Below are 24212 nucleotides of genomic sequence, written 5' to 3' on the forward strand. Positions count from 1 at the left end.
ACTCTGGTGAGGCCTCATCTGGAGTATTGTGTGCAGTTTTGGTCGCCATACTATAGGAAGGATGTGGAAGCTTTAGAACGAGTGCAGAGGAGGTTTACCAGGATGTTGCCTGGAATGGTAGGAAAATCTTATGAGGAAAGGCTGAGGCACTTGGGGCTGTTCTCATTGGAGAAGAGAAGGTTTAGGGGAGATCTGATAGAAGTGTATAAGATGATTAGGGGTTTAGATAGGGTAGATACTAAGAACCTTTTACCGCTAATGGAGTCAGGTGTTACTAGGGGACATAGCTTTAAATTAAGGGGTGGTAGGTATAGGACAGATGTTAGGGGTAGATTCTTCACACAGCGGGTTGTGAGTTCATGGAATGCCCTGCCCGTATCAGTGGTGAACTCTCCTTCTTTATGTTCATTTAAGCGGGCATTGGATAGGCATTTGGAAGTTATTGGGCTAGTATAGGTTAGGTAGGACTCGGTCGGCGCAACATCGAGGGCCGAAGGGCCTGTACTGCGCTGTATCCTTCTATGTTCTATGTTCTATGTTATTATATATCTCAAAGCCAAAATAGGTGTGCAATTATGAATTTCAGCTATGACTTGATTCATTAGCCTTTGGAATTTAGTTTGGTCATTCTTTAATCCAAATGGCATTACTTGAAACTGTTTGTGACCCTTGTAGGGTCACAGAAGTGGGTATCTTCTTCCTGTTTGATGTTAAGGGCATTTGCCAGTACCACCTCATTACATTTATGTCAGAAAGGAACACAGCACTGCCAACCCATGAACATGAGTAGGCTACTTTGGCCTTGAGCCTGTTCCACATTTAATTAGATTATGGCTCATCAGTGGCTTAACTCCATTTATCTGCTTTTGGCCCATATTCCTTCCTACCATTTGCTTAACAAAAAAAATTATCTATCTCCGACTTAAAATTAACAATTTTAAGCATTTGCTGATATTTGTGGAAAAGGCTTCCAAACATCTATCACCTTTTGTGTATAAGAACGTGTAGAAATCTCTCCTGAATAGCTTACCCTAATTCTGAGACTGTGCCCCCTAGTTTTAGAATTCCTAACCATTAGAAATAGTTTATCTCTACCCTATCTTTTCCTGTTAATACAGTCTTCCAATAGTGGGAATGAGTACAAATCTTATTTTCTGACTGCATTTACCGTTCTGTAATCTATACAGTATCTAGTTGATCTATCCAGTTTATAAACTGACAGTATCGTTGAAAGCGAAGTGCTTTGATTAGGTTCATTAAAGTAATTTTCCAGAATGTATTGAATTTATTTTTCTTCCCCAGAGTTTGCTTTTCTGAGCTGAACTGATAAGGATTCTGTCTTATTGATATGAAGTCTCCATATTATGCCGAGCTAACAGAGCATACCCATGTGAGTATCTACAGATTATCTAATACTTCCTTGGTTGTTTTGCAAGATACTTCCATTGTCCATCATGTAGTCATCTCCATGAGGTCTTCATTTAGCTCTGTCTTTTAGTCGTGCAATCTTATATCATGATCCTGTAGGTTCATGTTGCTTTGCCATTATCAGAAATAATATCAAACTTGGAGGTGTGGGAAATAACATGGATGATATCAAACAGCTGTAACAGGGCATGGCATACTGGAAGAGATAGACAACTGGTAATTTGAGTTGAAAATGTGTTGCTGGTTAAAGCACAGCAGGTCAGGCAGCATCCAAGGAATAGGAAATTCAAGATGCTGCCTGACCTGCTGTGCTTTAACCAGCAACACATTTTCAACTGTGATCTCCAGCATCTGCAGACCTCATTTTTTACCCAACTGGTAATTTGAATTTAATACAGAGAAATGTGAGGTGATGCATTTTGGCAGAAGGGTTAGGGAGAGGTAGTATATACTGAAAGATACAGTGCTAAAGAGAGCGCAGTTCCAGAAACATCTGGGAATTAATGTATATTAATCTTGAAGGTGGCAAGACATACTGAAAGAATAATTAACTTTCTAGGATCTTGTCACACCATAAATAGAGACATTGAAGATGAAAACAGGGTAGTTACACTTAACCTATATGAAGCTCTGGTGAGACTGCAACCAGAGTATGGTGTCCATTTCTGGGTACTGGACTTTAGGAAGGATATGAGTGTCCTGCAGAGGGTACAGAGGAGGTTTACCAGAATTACTATAGGGATGAAGAATTTGTGATGATGCCGCTCCTTTAACAAGGTAATGTTATCTTTGGTTTTTGTTTTCAAAGTGATTGTAAAGACACAGATTCAGAGAGAGCTAGGTTTGAAGGGTATTAGGGCCAATTTGATTATAGCTAACAGATACTGCCTCAGGCAAAAGGTTTTCAAGATTTGAAATAATCACTTGTACAATGAAAGGGGAGTGGCCAGTTCTCCCATCCCAGCTTTTCTCTGCTTTGGTTTGGGGTTTTAGTGAGTAGTCAGTAGTGAAGCTGCTAGACCCAAAGAAGCAGCTCCATGTTGATCCCCCCCCTCTCTGACATCGCTCCTAGAAGACTCTGGGTTTGATTTTACCTTAATTTCCAAGGGGGTGTTTATGGGGATTGTTGCAGGAATTTGGAACAGCATCATTAAGTGGGGTTACTCTGTTGGGTTTTCAGATAGGCTAAATTACTCTATTGTCTGTTCTCTTTTGTTTGTGTTTCATTTAGTAATATCGCAAATAAATTCTGTTTTGTTCAAAACTGAGTGGTTGGGTCAACTGCATCTCTTCTGGAATATCTACTCTACACCTGATTCAAACAATTAGCAAAGTTAGTGTCCAGGCTACTTTCTTGAAATGTTTTGAGGGGGTCTGGCCTGGTCCATAACAGATGGAGGGCTTGTCCGGGATTTGTTCAATGGTTCCAATTGGGATTCGTGTTGTTGGACTTAGAGGCAGTGAGTGGCAGGTGTGAGTGTCTTTTATTCTGCATGTTCATTTTGGTTGGTTTAAACAGTACTTGGGATAGCAATGGCTCTCTCAGTCAGTAAGAGATTTCTAGGGGTGGAAGAAGTGACTTTAGGGGTTTCACAAAAAGTGAATAAGGCCAATTGCTGAAATTAGCAGACAAGCTGGGATTGGAGCTACCTCCTTCTGTGTGGGAAGGAGAGATAATTACAGCAATAGCTCAGCATTTAAATTTGTTGGAAAAGCCATCAGAATCTTTCGAGATGGCTAAAATTCAATTGAAAATGAAGCAGCTTGAGTTAGAGGCAAGGAACAGGAAACAGAAATATAATGGTTTGAATTATGATTAAAAGCAGAGGAAATGGAAAAAGAACCCCAAATCTTCTAGCAGAACATAAAGAAAAAGAGAGAAAGAGAGAGGGACAGCAGATAGAGAGACAGAGAGGAGAGAGAAAAGGAGAGGGAAGAAAGGAAGAAAGAGAGGGAGTTTGAACTTCAGAAATTGGCACTGAGACAGGAAATTCAGCTGAAATGGATAGAGATGAAGGCTGAAGGGAAGTTTAATGAGGAAGAGAGTGAGGATGAGCAAACCCATGGTAGCCAAAGGGCAGGGGAGAAACTGTTTAAAGATATTCAAGCCTTGCCTAACTTGATGAGGGGAATATGGAAGCCTTTTTCATCTCATTTGAAAAGTTGGCTAAACAAATGCGGTGGCCAATCATCTTGTGTTAATCCAAACAAAACTTGTAGGTAGAACTAGTGAGGTATTCACATCACTATCAGAGGATGTATCTGGGCCGTATGAGGAGGTGAAGAAAGCCATTTTTAAGTGCATGTGAGCTTGTGCCAGAAGCCTATAGAAATGTTTCAGGAAACTAAGGATATTGAGTTTGAAAGAATCAAACAAATAATTTAATAATGGATAAAGGCATTAAAATAGAGCAAACCTATGATGTTCATAGAGACAATTATTTGGGAGGAGATCAAAAATTCACTTCTGAAGTAGTGAGAACTTATGCAGAAGAGCAGAGAGTTAAAACGGCAAAGTTAGCAGCTGAAGTGGCTGATGATTATGAGTTGGTCTATAATTCAAAGTTTAGCTTCCAAAATCAATTTCAATCCGTGAGGGTTGGACGCTGGGACAAAGAGAAATCCTCACATGGATAGAGAAAGGTAGATCTCGGTGAAGATCATAAGGTTAACTTACCACAGGGTACAAAAGAAAACCCTTGAAGGGGAAAGAGAAGTTAAAAAGCTCTGGTGTTTTCACTGCAATAAAGTAGGCCACATGAAATCACAATGTTGCTGGGCTAGGAAAAGCACTGGGAAGCCAGATGTATGAAAAACAGCATAAGCCAGTGAATTTTGTCAGAGTGGTAATGGAAAGCACAGTGGAGGCTAGAAAGCTGACCAGAATGTACAACTTGATCAGAGGTTGATTAAGGAGGAAGTGCCAGATCTTCTTAAACCATATACCTTCGAAGGTAAAGTTTACTCATATAGGCCAGGAGCAGCAGGTAAAGAGGTTACAGTATTAAGAGATATAGGATCCTCTCAATTTTTGATGTTGAAAGATGAGGAGATATGTACCCCTGAAGGAATATTGCCAGACAAACCTTATTGAGTTCTTTGAGAAGGTGACTAAGGAGGTGGATGAGGGTAAAGCAGTAGATGTTACTAGCGGGGTACCACAGGGATCTGTTTTGGGGCCGTTGCTGTTTGTCATCTTTATAAATGATCTAGAGGAGGGGCTTGAAAGCTGGGTGAGCAAGTTTGCGGATGACACAAAGGTTGGTGGAGTTGTGGACAGTGAAGAAGGATGTGGCAGGTTACAGCGGGATATAGATAGGTTGCAGAGCTGGGCAGAAAGGTGGCAGATGGAATTCAATGTAGCTAAGTGTGAAGTCATTCACTTTGGTAGGAGTAACAAGAAGATGGATTACTGGGCTAATGGTAGGTTACTTGGTAGTGTGGATGAGCAGAGGGATCTTGGTGTCCATGTACACAGATCTCTGAAAGTTGCCACCCAGGTAAATAGTGCTGTGAGGAAGGCATATGGTGTACTGGGCTTTATTGGTAGAGGAATTGAGTTCCGGAGTCCTGAGGTCATGTTGCAGTTGTATAAGACTCTGGTGCGGCCTCATCTGGAGTATTGTGTGCAGTTTTGGTCGCCATACTATAGGAAGGATGTGGAGGCATTGGAACGAGTGCAGAGGAGGTTTACCAGGATGTTGCCTGGCATGGTAGGAAGATCGTATGAGGAAAGGCTGAGGCACTTGGGCCTGTTCTCATTGGAGAAAAGAAGGTTCAGGGGAGATTTGATAGAGGTGTATAAGATGATTAGGGGTTTAGACAGGGTAGACACTGAGAACCTTTTACCGCTAATGGAGTCAGCTGTTACTAGGGGACACAGCTTTAAATTAAGGGGTGGTAGGTATAGGACAGATGTTAGGGGTAGATTCTTTACGCAGCGGGTTGTGAGTTCATGGAATGCCCTGCCAGTAGCAGTGGTGAACTCTCCCTCTTTATGGTCATTTAAGCAGGCATTGGATAGGCATATGGAAGTTATTGGGCTAGTGTAGGTTAGGTAGGATTTGGTCGGCGCAACATCGAGGGCCGAAGGGCCTGTACTGCGCTGTATTTTTCTATGTTCTATGTTCTATGAAAAGGCAATCCTGGGATTGGGTGGGTTTTATCGAAAATTCATCCCAAATTTTAGCAGTGTGGCTGCTCCACTCACCAAATTGCGAAAGAAAGTCAAGAAGTTTCATGGACAGCGGACTGTCAGAAGGCATTTGACAACCTGAAAGCTGTGTTAACTACTGCCCTGGTATTAGCCACAGCTAATTATGCAAAGTCATTTAAGGCGATTATCGACGCAAGTGATGCGAGTGTCTGTGCTGTGTTCTTGCAAAAAGATATGAGAAATAGAAAGACCTGTCAGTTATTTCTCAAGGAAATTGAACATTAATCAGCATAAATATTTGACAGGTGAGAAGGAGTCAGAAAAGATTTACAAGGATGTTGCCAGGGTTGGAGGATTTGAGCTATCGGGAGAGGCTGAACAGGCTGGGGCTGTTTTCCCTGGAGCATCGGAGGCTGAGGGGTGACCTTTTAGAGGTCTATAAAATCATAAGGGGCATGGATAGGGTAAATAGACAAAGTCTCTTTCCCTGGGGTGGGGGAGTCCAGACCTAGAGAGCATAGGTTTAGGGTGAGAGGGGCAAGATATAAAAGAGACCTAAGGGGCAACTTTTTCACACAGAGGGTGGTACGTATATGGAATGAGCTGCCAGAGGAAGTGGTGGAGGCTGGTACAATGACAACATTTAAAAGGCATCTGGATGGGTATATGAATAGGAAGGGTTTGGCGGGATGTGCACCATATGCTGGCAAATGGGACTAGAGTGGGTTGGGATAGCTGGTCGGCATGGATGAGGTGGATCAAAGGGTCTATTTCTGTGCTATACATCTCTATGGCTCTATGAGACTTTGAACTTGGTGTTAACATCACAACATTTCAATGTTTATGTTCCCAGTAATGTATCTGAGACAATCATATACACTGATCAGAATCCACTGAAGTTTGTGGAGAAATTGAAGGACAAAAACATCAGACTGTTTAGATGGAGCATGCTGGCCAAAATTGTGCATGTGGCTGGACAAGAAAACACAGTTGCTGATGCCTTTTCGAGTCTCAAATGAGAAACAGAGGTGTTCGATGGCAGGAATACGACAGACTGAAACAGAGTGTAGCAGGGCATACTTGCACGACTATTGTCAATGTAATTTATATGGTTGTTGTGGTATACTAATTATTTAAGATAAAGGGGTTTTAACATGAAGCTATGTTTGGATATTGATGGTTCATTTTTTTTAAGTGGGGAGATGTGATGCTGCTGCTCCTTTAACAAGGTAATGTTATCTTTGGTTTCTGTTTTCAGAGTGTTGTAAAGACACAGGCTCTGAGAGATCTAGGTTTGAAGGGTTTTAGGGCCAATTTGATTATAGCTAATTGATACTGCCTCAGGAAAAGGGCTTTCAAGTTTAAAGAAGAACTTGTACAATGAAAGTGGAGTGGCCTGTTCTCCAAGCTCAGCTTTTCTCTGGTTTAGTTTTAGCGAGCAGTCAATGGTGAAGCTGCTAGACCCAAAGAAGCAGCTCCATGCTGATCCTCCCCCTCTCTGACATTGCTCCTGGGTTTGATTTTACCTTAATTGCCAAGGGGGTGTTTATGGGGATTGTTGCAGGAATTTGGAACAGCATCATTAAGTGGGGATACTCTGTTGGGTTTTCCGATAGGCTAAGTTACTCTATTGTCTGTTCTCTTTTGTTTGTGTTTCATTCGGTAGTATCGCAAATAAATTCTGTTTTGTTCAGAACTGAGTTGTTGGCCAACTGCATCTCTTCTGGAATATCTACTATAAATCTGCTTCAAAGTTAGTGTCCAGGCTACTTTGTTGAAATATTTTGAGGGGGGTCTGTCCTGGTCCATAACAGATTCTAGTTACAAAATAAGGTTGGAAAACCTAGAGCTCTTCTAAAAGCAAAGGGGCTGAGGATGGACCTGATTGAGAAAAACAAGATCATCCCACGTTTCCATTCCTATTAATTGATGATGCAAGCCCTATAGGACATCAATTTTAGTTTTTTGACGAGATATTGGTGTATGTGAGGAAGAACTATTTTCAGAAGTACTGTTCATAGAATCCCTACAGTGTGGAAACAGGCTGTTCAGCCCAACATCTCTGCACTGACCCTCCGAAGAGTATCCCACCCAGACCCATTCCCATTCCCCAACCCTTTTATCCCTGCCTAATGCATCTACACATCCCTGAATGCTATGGGACAATTTCCCATGGCCAATCCATCCTCATCTGTACATCCCTGGACACTATGGGACAATTTAGCACAGCCAATCCACCCTAACCCGCACATCTTTGGACTGTGGGAAGAAACTGGAGCACATGGAGGAAAATCACACTGACATGGGAAGAATGAGCAAACACCACACAGACAGCTGCCCGAGGCTGGAATTGACCCTGAGTCCCTGGCGCTGTGAGGCAGCAGCACTAACCACTTGAGCCACCTTTGCACAGCAAATGGTAATGACCTGTGGTCGATGGTATTTAAGTGAAAGGAAATTTCAATCTTACCTGAGTTCGAGGACAAGGTTTTCCCTCTTGGCTTCAGGAAAGGTTTTGGTGGTTTTTCAGGTTTTTGGGCTTTCTCCAGAGTGTTGGTACGCTGATTTCGCTTCAAGCTGCACCTTCGAAGTCTGATGCCACTTTCTGGAAGTTTGTGGATAAATTTCTTCTCCACATACTTGGCCCGAATCCAGGCTTCTTTCTCCTGTCTAAGGAAGGAGAGTAGTGAACAAGGCTGTTATTCACTATGCCTTTTATCAACTTTCAAGATCATGGTAGAAAAAGACCTTTGCAATTTTAAGACAGATGTTATCCTCAAAATATAATCCTTACCGAGGAGATCCAGAGTGAGGCTTTTTCACTGTCATCTCTTCAATTCGAGCTTCATAGATCCGATTAATGGTAGAGTTCCCCAACTCACACATCAGCTGTTTGCGAGAGAAACATAGAGTGAAAGGGATGACAGAGTGATGGGAAAATCAAAGCAGGGTTGGGGTAGTAGTGAAAGCTCAGCGATGAAGGATGAGTAAACACAGGTTGAGGGCCAGGGGAGTGGGACACAATGAACAGTGAGAAATGGAGATGAGTGAGTGGGTGGAACAGAGGTGGGGGTTAAAATCAGATATGGATAGGGCTTCAGGGAAAATAACCTGGGAGGAGAGTTGGGAAGAAAAGGAGGAGAGCCTGACAAAGTGTGGTGGAGATGGGAAATAGAACAGGAAAGGAAAAGGGAAAAGAAATAGGAGTCGTTGGGAAAGACAGGGGAGGGAAGATATAGAACAAAGAGTGAAGGGGGAAGCAAAGAAGAATGGGGGGAGTAAAAGGAAGGGAAAGGTGAAGCAAAGGGAGGGGACAAAACGATGAATGTGGGATAAAGGTGAGAGGAAGGGAGGAAAAGCAGAGAGAGAAAGAGGGGGGCATAGGAAAAGTAAAGGGGAATTCAGATGTAGAAGTCCAAGGTCACGGGTTGGTGCAACATCGAGGGCCGAAGGGCCTGTTCTGTGCTTTTTTGTTCTATGTTCTAAATGTAGGAAATCCCATATTATATAATTTAAACTATATTAATTCTGGAAAGTACTGACCTTTAACAATTCAGGCTCCCAGGAATCAAGAGTCAGTGATCGGACTTTGGAAAAATGGACTCCCAGACTCCTGACAGAAGTAAGAGAACCAAAATTAGTTCTCTCTTGCTCAGTACACACTTCCAGTTGTCATGTCTTTAGCCTCTTTTCTGACAGTTACAGCTTCATCCCACTCCTGACATTCTTACAAGAAGTACCTCAAGATCAGTGCTGGGCTTATTTCGAATACTTAGATTTGTTACTTGCTCCCAGCATTCAGCTCAAAAGTTCAGAGTTTACAATCCCATTAATAGGTAACCACAAGAGAATAAAATCTGAAAAGGTTATGAATATGAATCTCTGGGCTAAAGTAACAAGGGTTTTGAAAGAAAATAACTGAAAACACTGGATTACTTACTCGTTCTGTAATCAGTATTAGAATAGAATCCCTACAGTGTGGAAACACACCCTTCGTCCCAACACGTCCATACCGACCCTCCGAAGATTATCCCACCCACACCCATTCCCCTATTACTTAACATTTCCCCTGACTAATGCACTTAAAATACACATCCCTGCACAGTATGAGCATTTCTCATGGCCAGTTCACCTGACTTGTACATGTTTGGACTGTAGGAGGAAACCCACGGGGAGAATGTGCAAACTCCACACATACAGTCGCCTGAGGTGGGAATCAAACCTGGGTCCCTGGCGCTATGAGGTAGCAGTGCTAATCGACTCTCCCTAACCACCCGATTCCTGGAGGAAGATTGCCTCATCTTCCGCCTTCTAACACCATGGCATCAATGTGGATTTCACCAGTTTCCTCATTTCCCCTCCCCCCACCATATCCCAGATTCAACCTTCCAACTTGGCACTGCCCTCATGACCTGTCCTACCTGTCCATCTTCCCACCTATCTGCTCCACCCTCCTCTCCAACCTGTCACCATCAACCCCCCACCCTCCATCTACCTATCGCACTCTCAGCAACTTCCTCCCAACCCCACTCCCCTCTCATTTATTTTTCTACCCCAAGCTCACAAGCCTCATTCCCGATGAAGGGCTTTTTCCCGAAACGTCGACTCTCCTGCTCCTCAGGTGCTGCCTGATCTGCTGTGCTTTTCCAGCATCACACTCCACTCTAACCACTGAACCACCATGCCGCCTGTGTTGTTTAATCCTTGCCAATAATTTGCCTTTATTAAGAGTTTCATGTATAACTAGTTCAAACTGTTCAAGAACTTCGCCAACTACTTCTGAAAGCCTCTATATCTAATATCATACTTTGTTCTATTCAATACTTTAGTCACCTCAAAGGGTGCATTCAGCGACTACACCAAATTAAAATTTGGGTGAGTTGGCAAATGTGCCTGACTCTTGCCCTTCACCTGTGAATTCCAGAACATTCTATGCAGAGGGTGATGCCAAGATTGATGCTGGCCCATTCTGGCAGGTGTTCATTGCAATCACAGCACTGGGCATTCCCTGGGATAGCTTGCACCTGCTCCAGACCCTTTTCCTTTCCGGGTCTTGCTTCGTCTGAGAAATCCAAAACTCCTGTAGACATAGACGAAGTCCTTTCCAATTTCTGAAAAGACACCAAGCTGAACTCTAACAAATATAGATAACAATGAGAAATGCTTTAAAAAATGTAGTCCATAGCTGAGCAGAGCCAGGATAATTTTCAGGAAGGATGCTGAACAGTTTCTCTGGAAAAAGTTACGGGCATTGAACCACACAAACCAAATTCCACCCACATTCTAGTCCTTGATTTCAATTTGGAGGAGGGTAATCAAGGGACCATGACTAACTTCTTGTTTAGAGAAGTGTAAAAATCAGCTGGGTTCCTGTTCCTGATCACAGTCCATTAGTCACTCTGGAAATATATGGCTCTGTGATGTCAGGCATTCACTTCGGCTGTGATGAGCTATTGAATATTTTACAGTCTGCAGTGTCAGAAATGAAAGAAGTCCATTTTGTTAACATAATGGAAAACTGTAGTGGCTTTGCCCCCACACCTGCCATTGAGAATCAGTATTTGTGAACATTACCAAGTGAGAATTAATGGCTGCATAATTATTTATCATTGAGAGAGTTTCCTGGTGAGTTTCAGTGTGCGGGGAGCTCATATTCCTGTGAGAGTCATTGTGTGTAGAATCCAAATTCCAGTGAGTCAGTGTGCGTGCAACCATATTCCAGTGAAAGAGCGTACGGGACCAGTATCCTAGTGACAGCTAATATGTTGGAACCATACCTCTTGAGTGTCAGCATACATGGAATCCAAACGCCTGTGAGTGTATGTGCATGGAACTTGTAATTGCGAAGTTTCAATGAATTTATTTTGTACCGAATAATTGTCCTCTCGCCTCTCATTAAAGGCTGTTGCAATGCTTGATTGTACCGCCAGGATCCAGGTTTGCTGGTGTTTCTCAGAATCAGCCTGAAGCATGCAGCTCCTGCAAGGGAACATAAGGATAGCTTAAGAACAGGGAACTTGCATCAAGGCTGCAAGTCTTGTAAATGTTAAAACGTCTACTATTTAAAACAGTGTTCTGACAGCAGCACTCGTTGTGTATGTGTGAAGGGAAACATGAATTATATTTCAGTCAAACATTGCCCTTCATGGAGTTTGAGGCTCTGATTGCTGTTTAGTTATTATGGGATGTGAGGCTAATTGGTAAGGTGCATATTTATTGTCCGTTTCTTGTATGGTTCTACAAACACTGACTCTCACTAAACACAAGAGGCAATAGGCTGCGAGCGGCCAGACCAGAGTGGGTAAGGATAACAATGGACATTATGAACTGTTTAGGGTTTCATGACTATCTGATAGATTGTGGTCACTTTTACTGGTACAGCCTTTTATTTTCAGATGTGTTAAATTGAATTCAGATATCTTTAAACATCAATTTGAAATCATGGTTTCCGGTTTACTAGTTCAATAGTACAGGGAAATCGTGGTAACACAAATTTGGATAACCTGAAACATTGGTTGGGGTGAAGCTTTCAGTCACTCCCAATGACAGAACAGTAAGTACAATCAAAAGATGCCCACGATAAACCAAATTGTTTTAGCTGAATTCATGTATGCATGTGACAGGGCAACAAATCAGAGCAGAGTTTTACTCACTGTAACATGAAATCAAAGGTAAGCTAAGAGTGAACATCAAGATCAAAACCTCTGTGAAAGAATGTTCACCTGCAGGAACGGTTAAATTTATAGAGAAAGTTTAAAATATATTGGAGACAAAGAGAAATTTGTATGACTCGATATGCAGTGGAAAATCGCAGTGTGAAATAGTGGGACCTTCCACCAGTGAGTTTGTCGATCATTCTGAAACACTGCAGCATGAAAGCACAGGAAATATGATTTGGAGGTGCCAGTGTTGTACTGGGGTGTATAAGGGTAAAAATCACCAACACCAGGTTATAGTCCAACAGGTTCATTTAGAAGCACTAGCTTTCGGAGCATTGCTCCTTCATCAGGTGGTTGTGGAGTATAAGATCATAAGACACATAATTTATAGCAAAAGTTTACAGTGTGATGTAACTGAAATTATATATTGAAAAAGGCCTGGATTGTTTGTTAAGTCTCTCATCCTTTAGAATGACCGTGTTGGTTTCAATTCTTTCATATATAAATCCCAGAACTTCTTTTAAAAGTTACATTCTCAGGTTAACTTTAATAATAGGTGCCATGTCGTCTCAGATAATGTATGAAGGTGTGAGCTGCCCAGTGTGAGGCTATCTGTGCCTCAATGTTCAGACTGATTCTATTTCTAAAAGAGGAATTTACAGAATCTGACATGGATTCATGCAGTTTTTGAGCAAAATAAAATATAATTCTGTACGAAATATGTTTGACTTGAATTGACAATATGGTCAACTGTATTGCACTCATTCAAAGAAAATTAGGTAGTGGATCATGTTATGAAGATGTGCGTGTACTTTAAGAAAGTTAAAAGCAGCCAAACTACCGGACACGGCACCAAGTGTTCTCAATAAGGCAACAATGTAACACTTGGTCGAACAACTCAATTAGATCCTTGCCTGGAGACAAAAACTAATTTGAATTCAGCCAATCTGTTTAAATTATACCCCAAAAATATCAAACTCTAATCCAGTTTGAATTGATTATATTGAAAATCTTAACAGCCAATGATGCAATCCAATGCTTTGGGGTATAAGATTGGGGAAAATTGAACTGTTGGGAGGAGAACTGCCAAGCTACCAGCATGTAAACAGACTGCCTGAAAAAATAGCTGTCTTAAAAAGGTACCTTTTCGATCAGTAACCTGTAACGCAGAAATTCCTAAGAAGAAGAAAAGACACAGGAAGATCCGAACAGAAGAGCGAAAGTTGCCGGGTTTTGAGATAAAAAATGAGGTCTGCAGATGCTGGAGATCACAGCTGCAAATGTGTTGCTGGTCAAAGCACAGCAGGTTAGGCAGCATCTCAGGAATAGAGAATTCGACGTTTCGAGCATAAGCCCTTCATCAGGAAAGAAAAGTCTTGTTTATAAATCTTAACTGGGAGTTATATCAGATTCATATTATAGAAGGGAAGGTATCAGATAGATTAGAGTAAGGAATGGTTAATAGTTGTTAGTTAATTATTCTCTGATCAACATTAAAAGATTTGACAGGCATTGGCAATTCACACTCACTTTGATGGGGAGACTACTTCAAAGCAGAATCGTCTCTCAGTGTCTGTACCAGACTTGATTGTACACAGTCGGAGGTCTTCCACCACAACCGTTAGATTATCCTGTATCATTGAAGATAACGAATTGAATTTACAGCTTCTTTCAACTGGTTAGCAAAGTCTACAATTCACAGTTTCAAGATATCTTCCATTCTCTGTGAAGTTTAAGTTTCTTTTTTCACGGTTTGTGGGCACTTCAGGCAAGGCTGACACTTAACCTCAATCTCAGTGGTTTTCTAGATTCTTCCAAGAATTATTAAAAGTCAAACTCGCTGATCTGGTTTATTAATTTGCCATCCTACCAAATCAATGATAATTGGTAATAGACTCTCTTTCAATTCTAGAATTAAGTGATTTTAAATTTTACTAGATGTCTTGGTGTATCTTAAACCCAAGTCCCCAACGTATTACTCTGGGCCGTGGTTTTGCTGGCCAGGAACATCACCACATCTGCACTTTCTCATGAACACAAATTAACTCATTCATGCAATCACCTAGAATCTATAGAAGAGAAATTGACCATTGGTTCACATGATCCAACAATTTTGTGTTGCCTGATATTGAACCTAAACTACCTCCTTTAAACTTTATGTGTTTGATGTAGTTCTGTGGAAAGCACTTCTCTGCAGTAGATATGTTTTCAAACCGAGAATGCTACATAGTTAGAAGAGCTTTATTTCTGATTTGACAATTAAACAGTGCCTCTTTGCCCTCTTGGCTAAACTTAAAAGATCTCATTTTGCACATTCTCCTCGTGTCCGCGTGGGTTTCCTCCGGGTGCTCCGGCTTCCTCCCACAGTCCAAAAATGTGCAGGTTAGGGTGAATTGGCCATGCTAAATTGCCCATAGTGTTAGGTAAAGGGGTAAATGGGTCTGGGTGGGTTGCGCTTTGGCGGGTCGGTGTGGACTTGTTGAGCTGAAGGGCCTGTTTCCTCACTGTAAGTAATCTAATCTAATCAAAAGAAAGAAATTCTCTGGCCAATATTTATTCCTCAATCAACATCACTCCAGTTATTGTTGCTAATGGTGGGTACTAGTGGTGTGCAAATTAGCTGCAAAATTGCCTACATTATAACATTTCAAATACTTTAGCAGCTATCAAAAAAACTATGGAATGTTCTCAGGTGGCGAAGGTGTTGCATAAAAGCAACTTTTAACTTCACTTGCACACTCATCTAGTCATGATGTGGAGGTGCCGGATTGGGGTGGACAAAGTTAAAAATCAGATTCGAAAAGTGTGGTGCTGGAAAAGCACAGCCACTCAGACTGCATCTGAGGAGCAGGAGAAGTGATGTTTCAAGTATGAGCTCTTCATCAGGAATTGAGCTTATGCCTGAAACGTTGACTCTCCTGCTCCTTGGATGCTACCTGACCTGCTGTACTTTTCCAGCACCACACCTTTCGACTCTGATCTTTAGCCCCTGCAGTCCTCACTTTCTCAAAGTTAAAAATCACACAACACCAGGTTATAGTTCAACAGGTTTATTTGGAAGAACCAGCTTTTAGAGTACTGCTTCTTCATCAGGCAGCAGAGCAGCGCTCTGAAAGCTGGTGATTCCAAATAAACCTGCTGGACTATAACCTGGCGTTGTGTGATCTTAATTTGAGAAAGTGTTAGAGCAGTTTGGTCCAGGTAATATCCCTGGAGTTGGTTTATGATTTAGAAATGAAGGAGATGCAAGTAAGCTACCTCATAGTAATAAGCTGACAAGCAACCCAACTCACCTTGAGCTTCTTCTGATAGACCAGCTGATTGTTTTGAATGGAAAACCACCGTCTGTGTATATAGAACAGAACAATGTCATATCTTGCCCAACGTAGCTGATTTGGAATAGTAAATACCTTGATGCTGGATTAATTGTCTTTGAAGATGATGTTGCTGTTGGAGTGTATTTCTTGCCATTGGGTTTGAAGGACCTTGTGTAGCCACTGCTGGTTTACTTCTTCAGTTCTTTGAATTGCCTTCTCTAGATTCCTGGCCAATCTGGTCTGGCCTGAACCCCATTTTCCTGTCTGTTCTCTTACAACCCTTCATACCACTACAGTTTAAGAATCTATCATAGCCTTGGACATAATCAATGACTCAGCATATACGGTTCTTTGGGGTAGGGAATTCTAAAGATTCTCAACACTCTGATAGAAGAAATCAGTCTAAGTAGAATGATTAAGGGACAGTGATAATTATTGATTTGAACCTGGATGTTGCTTGGTCTGGAGGGAAGGTCTTATGAGGAAAGGCCGAGTGACTCGAGTCTGTTCTGATTGGAAAGAAGAAGGCTAAGAGGGGATTTGATAGAGACATACAAGATGATCATATGATTAGATAGGGTAGACAGTGGAAGTCGTTTTCCAAGGATGATGATGTCAGTTTGTATGAAGGGATATTGCTACAAATTGTGGGGTGATAGATTTAAGACAGATATCAGATGCAGGTTCTTTACTCAGAGAGTGGTAAGGGTGTGGAATGCCCGAACTGCCAATGTAGTTAACTCAGCCACATTAGGGAGATTTAAACAATCCTTAGATAAGCACATGGATGATGATGGGATAGTGTAGGGGGATGAGCTTAGAATAGTTCACAGGTTGGTACAACATCGAGGGCCGAAGGGCCTGTTCTGAATAGACCTTGGCTATTCACCCAACTATGCCTGTAATGATTTTATAATCCTCTATAAGGTCACCCTTTAGCCTCCCAAATTCTAGGGGAGAAATTCCCAGCTTAGCCAGCCTCTCCTTAAAGTTCAAACCCTCCAGTATCAGTAACATCCTTGTTAATATTCTCAGCACCTTTTTTCAGTTTAAGAAGATTCTTCTTATAGCAGGGCAACCAGAACTGTATGCAGTACTCCAAAGATGGCCTCACCAATGTATTGTACAACCGCAACATGATACTCGAACTCCTGTATCTAATGTTCTGACCAGTGAAAGCAAATGTGCTAAACGCTTTCTTCACCAGCCTTCTACCTGTGATGTTTCAAGGAACTATGTGTCTGAACCCCTAGGTCTCTCTGTTCGACAACACTATCCAGGGCCCAACCATTAATTGTGCATCAATTTGTCTGATCAAAATGCAATACATTACTTTTATCTAAATTAAATTCTATCTGCCACTCCTTGGACCACTGCCCCAGCTAATCAAGATGTCAGTACTCTTCGATAACCTTCCTCATTGTCCATTATAGTACCATCATCTACAAACTTAGTTATTATGCTTCCTGTATTCTAATCCAAATTGTTTACATAAATGACAAACAACAGTGGACCCAGCATCGATCTCTGTGGCACACCGTTGGTCACAAGCCTTTAGTCTGAACACTACCCTAAACCACCACTCTGTCTCCTACCATCAAACCAATTTTGTATCCAATTGGCTAGCTGTACCTGGACCTAACTTTACTAACAGTCTACCAGGTGGAACCTTGTCAAAGGCCTTGCTAAAGTCCACGTAGATGTCGACCGCTGTGTCTTCATCTATCTTTTTGGTCACCTCTTTGAAACATTTATTCCAGTTTGAGAGACATGATTTCCCATGGACAATGCCTTTAATCAATGCCTTTCCGAATGCAAGTAAGTCCTGTCTCTCAGAATCTTCTTCAACAACTTACAACAACTTCAACCGAAATCAGGCTCATCAGCGTATACTTCCTTGGCTTTTCCTTGAAGCTTTTCTTAAGTAAAGGCACAATATGAGCCACTCTCCTGTATTCCAGCACCTCACCCGTGGCCGTAGATGATAGAAATAACTTGGCTAGAGATCCTGCAATTTCTTCCTTAGCTTCCCACAATGTCCTGGAATACCTCTGATCAGGACCTGGGGATTTATCTACCTTTATGCATTAAGACCTCCAGCACCACCTCTTCTGTAATATGGACTCTTTTCAAAACATCACTATTTATTTCCCCAAGTTCCCTAGCTTCTGTGTCTTTCCTCACAGTAAATACTCAGGCAAAATATTCATTTAGTATCTCACCATCCCGAGCCTTATTAATTAAGGAGCCCTATTCTCTCCCTAGTTGCCCTTGTGTCCTTAATGTACTTGTAGACTGTCTTTGGATTCTCCTTCATCTTATCTGCCAATGCTATCTCATGTCCTCTTTTTGCCTTCCTGATTTCCCTCTTAAGTGTGTTCCTATTCCCCCTACACTCCAAAGGATTCACCAGATCCCAGTTGTCTATACCTGATGAATGCCGCCTTTTTCTTGACCAGAGCCTCAATATCTGTAATCATCCAGCATCATCCTGATGCATTATCCTGATGAAGGGCTTTTGCCTGAAACATCGATTCTCCTGTTCCTCAGATGCTGCCTGACCTGCTGTGCTTTTCCAACACCACAGTGTTGACTCTAACCTGGTGTTGTCTTAATACAATCCTGTTATTCTTACTGATATTGGAGATCTCCAATATTTGTTTGCTCAATTTGCTTCCTCAATTTCTCACTGACTGACTATCAAGGTGATCATTCTCTTATTTCTCAATTCCACGCATATAGCTTCCCTTAGGAATAATTCTCTCTTAAGTACTGCTGCGATGTTTTCCCTAGTCAAAAACACCACTCCTCCTCTTCTCTTGCTTCCCTTTCTATCCTATTAACATCTATAGCCCAGAACATTGAGCTACCAGTCTTGTCTTTCCCTCAGCCACTTTTCTGTCATAGCTGTGATATTCTATTCCCATGTTCCCATTCATGCCCTGCATTCATCTGCCTTACCTGTCAGGCATCTTGCATTGAAATAAATGCAGTTTAGTTCATCAGTCTTATCTCGCTTCTACTGTGCTCCTGCCTGCCTCATCTGTTTAGCTTGCTCCCCTTAAACTCTGTACCAGCCTCAACCTTCTTTCTTCTCTCACTACTGCTTAGGGTCCCACCCCCCCAGCAGACTTATTTAAACCCTCCCAAACAGTACGAGCAAACTTTCCCGACGGGATATTGGTTTCCCCCTTTAGTTCAGGTGCAACCTGTCCTTGTACAGGTCATCTCTTCCCCAGAAGGGATCTCAAGGATCCAAAAATCTGAATCCTTGCCCCTGCACCAGCTCCTCAGCCATGCATTCATCTGCCCTGTCCTCCTATTCCAACTTTCACTAACATGTGGCACTGAGAATAATCCAAATGAGTATTAACATTTCTCCTGAATTCCCTATTAGATTTATTGAATACTGTCTACATTTTGTGGATTCTAGTTTTGCTCTCCCTAACAAATTTAGTATCTTCTCTGTGCCTACTCTATCTATCCTCATTTTTAAAAAAAATATAGCCTCCACTAGATCACCCGACAGTCACTTCTGGAGAAAAGAACCAGAAAGAAGAAAGTTTAGAGAACACTGATAGGAAAGGTAAAATAAACAAAAGGATACAGTGCTGAGAAATTTCGCAAGTTCCGCTGAATCATAAAAGCCTGTCTAACACAATGGCGAGAAAGGAGTTTTGAGTGATGGGAGCAGAACCAGCATTTTGAGGCCTCACCCTTTGCAGTAGACAGTTGATGCATCTTTGCACACATTTTAAACTACAAGTAGAAGATATTTACAGTACCTGTTCCAAGTTTTGAAGGCGTTGCTAGCTCGTTTATACAGATAACCCTCCATAACCACACCATTTGGAGCCTCTATATTAAACTCCACTGCCAAATCATCATAAAACACATCCTGTTGAAAGCAAAAATGTTTAATTAAACCAGCAACAGTTCAAATAAGCATCCTACTCTTTCAGACGGGAGGAGGAATTTCAATCTTCTGCGTCTTTGCCATTCAGTTTAATCAGAGCTGATATATACCTTAATTATATCTGTTTTAGTTTCATCATCTATGATACCTTTTTTGATTTAAGTTTTGATATTGATAATTAATTCCCAACTTCAACTGCTTTTTGGGGGAGAAGATTTCAGATTTCCACAGCTCTTTATATGAAGAAAGGCTTCCTGATATCATCACTGAATGGCCAAAGTCAAATTTCAAGGTTATGTTTTCTTTTTCTGGACTTCTCTCAAGAAAGGGAACAATTTCTCTCTTTTTCATTTCAGCAATTTCTTAAATTGTCTTAAAACTCAATTAAATTATCCATTGAGTCTCCAAACTCAACAGAATTTTAACCTTGTCTTGCAAACAGTCCTTTTATTAAAACACGTGAGTCTAGTGACTCAGCACCGCACCTGCTTCAAGGTAGAGAGCAGAAGGCAAATACTCCAAACACACAGTCTAGTGAGAGCATTTTACAGCTGTAACAAAACTTGCACTCCTTGGAATATTGGCCAATGTGTCATTAGCTTTTTAAATAATCTGTCCACAACTGTTTGCATTTCTATAATCTTCAGAGGGCAGAGGTTTAAGACTGTAAAGCAGTGAGAGCTGATTGATGTTGGTTATGACCCATGCGCAGCCAGGATATAATAGTCAAGGAGATACAGGCTATTGTGATGCTGTGGTAGCATCTCTACCTCTGAACAGGAGGCACAGGTCTAAGTCCCTCTTGCCCTGGATTTGTAGCATAACATGTTCAAACAGGTTGATTGAAATAACTTGAACAGGCAAGGAAGAAAAAGATGGGGAAGTGGTAGGGCTTATCTGACTTATGGATGACACGTTTTAACTGACCTCCGGGCAGATTGAAGTGAAGTGAGGAAGGAACAGGGAGTTTGATTTCAAACAATCTTCCCTATTCCTGATGTACAATTCATAAATTTCAAATAATAATGAAGTGTCATACCATTTACAGTCACAGTCTTGTACAGCACAGAAACAGTCCTGTCCGTCCAACTCGTCCATGCCAACCAATTATCCTAATCTAATATAGGCCCATTTGCCAGCACTTGGCCCATATCCCTTTAAATCCTTCCTGTTCATATACCAATCCAGATGCCTTTTAAATACTAAAATTGTACCAGTCTCCACCACTTCCTCAGGCAGCTCATTCCATACACACACCACTCTCCGCGTAAAAACGTTGCCCCGAGATCCCTTTTACAGCTTTTCCCTCTCACTCTAAACCTATGCCCTCTAGTTCTGGACTCCCCATCCATTGGAAAAGACCTTGTCTATTTATCCTATCCATGCCCATCATGATTTTATAAACCTCTAGAAGGTCACTCCTAAGCCTCTGACATTCCAGGAAAACAACCCCAGCCTATTCAGCCTCTCCCTATAGCTCCAACCCTGGCAACATCCTTGGAAATCTTTTCTGAACCCTTTCAAGTTTCACAACATCCTGAATTGCACGCAATATTCCAAAAGTGGCCTAACCAATGTCCTGTATAGTCGCAGCATAACCTCCAACTCCTATACTCAATACTCTGACCAATAAAGGGAAGCATATCAAATGCCTTCTTCACTATCCTATCTACCTGCGACTCTACTTTCAAGAAAGTATGAACCTGCACTCCGAAATCTCATTGTTCAGCAACACTCCCCAGGACCTTACCACAAAGTGTATAAGTCCTGCTCTGATTTGCCTTTCCAAAGTGCAGCACCTCGCATTTATCAAAATTAAACTCCATCTGCTACTCCTTAGCCCATTGGCCCATCTGGTCAGGATCCTGTTGTAATCTGAGGTAACCTTCTTCACTGTCCACTACACCTCCAATTTTGGTGTCATCTGCAAACTTACTAACCATACCTTATATGTACACATCCAATTCATTCACATAAATCACGAAAAGTAGTGGACCCAGCACCATTTCTTGAGTTTTTAGGGAATTTATCACCAGAATCTGCTGTAGAATCATACTTTTAAACTAGGAGTTTTGATATCTTAATCTTTTTTGTTTTTTCTCAACTAACTCCCTTTTCTGCAATGTCCCTGCCCTGATAGAGTGTTGAGCACAGAGAGACCTTTACTCTGAATCCAAGCCACATTCTACCTACCCTGGGAGCTTTTGATAGGGACAGCGGGAAAGAGAATATCAAACTTTGTGCTGAAATGTAAACAGAAAATGCTGAAGAGACTCACCAAATTTGGCAGAATCTATGGAGAGGGAAACAGAGTTAAAATGTTGAGTCTAACATAGACTTTAGACCATAAGACATAGAAATTTGGCCATTTGGCCCATCAAGTCTGCTCCACCATTCAATCATGGCTGATAAACCTCCCATTCCCATTCTCCTGCTTTCTCCCTGTAACCTTTAATCCCCTTGATACTCAAGAACCTATTTCAGTCTTATGTATACTCAGTAACTAGCCTCCACAGCCTTCTGTGGCAGTGAATTCCATTGATTCCCCACTCTCTGGCTGAAGACGTTTCTCCTTAACTCCGTTCTAAAACATCTTCCCTTTACGCTAAGGCTGTGTCATCAGGTCCTCATCTATCCTACCAATGGAAACGTCTTCCCAACATCCACTCTGTCCAGGTCATTCAGTATTCTGTAAGTTTCAATTATATTCCACACACACCTCCTTCCTTCCTTCCTTCCTCCCCCCCCCCCCACCCCCATCGTTCTAAACTCTCAATCCTCAAACATTCCTCATATGTTAAGCCTTTTATTTCTGGAATCATGTCGTAAAACTCCTGTGGACCCATACCAGGGCCAGTACATCCTTCCTGAGATATGGGACCCAAAATTGCTCACAATACTCCAAATTGTGACCACAGCCTTAGAGAGCCTCAGAAGTACATCCTTGCTTTGAAATTCAAGTCCTCACAAAATAAATGTATCTGTGCCTGTCTAATTACCGACTCAACCTGCAAGTTTACCTTGAGAGAATCCTGGACCACAACTCCCAAGTTCCTTTGCACTTCAGATTTCTGAATTTTCTCCCATTTAGAAAATATTCAGTGCCTCTAATCTTCTGATCAAAGTGCATGACCGCACACTTCCCCATGTTGTATTCCATCTACCATTTCTTTGTCCATTCTCCTAACCTGTCTAAGTCCTTCTGCAACCTCCCCACCTCCTCAATGCAACCTGTCCCTCTACCTTCCATTGTATCATCTGCAGACTTAGACTTAGAACATAGAACAATACTGTGCAGAACAGGCCCTTCGGCCCTCGATGTTGTACCAACCTGTGAACTATTCTAAGCTCATCCCCCTACACTATCCCATCATCATCCATGTGCTTATCTAAGGATTGTTTAAATCCCCCTAATGTGACTGAGTTAACTACATTGGCAATTCGGGCATTCCACGCCCTTACCACGCTCTGAGTGAAGAACCTGCCTCTGATATCTGCCTTAAATCTATCGCCCCTCAAATTTGTTGCTATGCCCCCTCATGCAAGCTGACATCATCATCCTAGGAAAAAGACTTTCTCTGTCTACCCTATCTAATCCTCTGATGATCTTGTATGTCTCTATCAAATCCCCTCTTAGCCTTCTTCTTTCCATTGAGAACAGACTCAGGTCTCTCAGCCTTTCCTCATAAGACCTTCCCTCCAGACCAAGCAACATTCTGGTAAATCTCCTCTGCACGTTTTCCAATGCTTCCACATCCCTCCTGCAATGGGACAACCAGAATATTCCAAGTGTGGCCGCACTAGCATTTTGAATGGTTGCAGCATGACATTGCAGCTCTGGAACTCAATCCCTCTACCAATGAAACCTAACACACTGTATGCCTTCTTATCAGTACTATCAACCTGGGTAGCAACTTTCAGGGATCTGTGTACATGGACTCCAAGATCCCTCTGCACATCCACACTACCAAGAATTTTTCCATTGACCCAGTACCCTGCCTTCCTGTTATTCTTGCCAAAGTAAATCACCTCACATTTATCTGCATTGAACTCCATTTACCACCTCTCAGCCCAATTCTGCAGTTTATCCAAGTCCCCCGCAACCTGTAACATTCTTCCACGCTGTACACTACTCGATTGACTTTAGTGTCATCTGCAACTTACTAATCCATCCACCTATGCCTGCGTCTAAGTCATTTATAAAAATGACAAACAGCAGTGGTCCCACTTGTGGAAACTACTTGTAACCGGACTCTATGCTGAATATTTTCCATCAACCACCACTCGCTGCCTTCTTTCAGAAAGCCAGTTTCTAATCCAAACTGCTAAATCACCCTCAATCCCATACCTCTGCATTTTCTCCAACAGCCTACCATGCGGAACCTTATCAATAGCTTCACTGAAGTCCATGTATACCACATCAACTGATCTACCCTTATCTCCATGCTTGGTCACCTTCTCAAAAAACTCAATGAGGTTTGTGAGACGTGACCTGCCCTTGACAAAACCATGTTGACTATCTGAAATCAAATTGTTGTTTGCTAGATGATTATCAATTTTATCCCTTATAATCCTTTCCAAAACCTTTCCCACGACAGAAGTAAGGCTCAGTGGTTTATAATTACCTGGGTCACCTCTCCTGCCCTTCTTCAACAAGGGCACATTTGTAATCCTCCAGTCCTGTAGACAATGACAACTCAAATATCAAAGCCAAAGGCTTCACTATCTCCTCCCTA

General features: G+C 41.8%; 1 protein-coding gene across 1 annotated transcript in view; it reads right to left on the bottom strand.

The window, feature by feature from the left end:
- The window catches only part of LOC132835241 (arf-GAP with coiled-coil, ANK repeat and PH domain-containing protein 2-like), a 125815-nt gene that overhangs the window by 29223 nt on the left and 72380 nt on the right, over window positions 1-24212 (bottom strand). Inside the window, exons 10-17 of the mRNA XM_060854623.1 lie at window positions 19346-19458; window positions 15537-15588; window positions 13774-13874; window positions 11455-11563; window positions 10496-10695; window positions 9128-9197; window positions 8379-8473; window positions 8055-8254 (exon numbers count right to left, since the gene is read on the bottom strand). Of these exons, the coding sequence (XP_060710606.1) occupies window positions 8055-8254; window positions 8379-8473; window positions 9128-9197; window positions 10496-10695; window positions 11455-11563; window positions 13774-13874; window positions 15537-15588; window positions 19346-19458 (940 nt within the window). The remainder of the gene's footprint in view (window positions 1-8054; window positions 8255-8378; window positions 8474-9127; window positions 9198-10495; window positions 10696-11454; window positions 11564-13773; window positions 13875-15536; window positions 15589-19345; window positions 19459-24212) is intronic.

Source organism: Hemiscyllium ocellatum, chromosome 44, assembly GCF_020745735.1.
Source record: "Hemiscyllium ocellatum isolate sHemOce1 chromosome 44, sHemOce1.pat.X.cur, whole genome shotgun sequence".
Taxonomy (NCBI): domain Eukaryota; kingdom Metazoa; phylum Chordata; class Chondrichthyes; order Orectolobiformes; family Hemiscylliidae; genus Hemiscyllium; species Hemiscyllium ocellatum.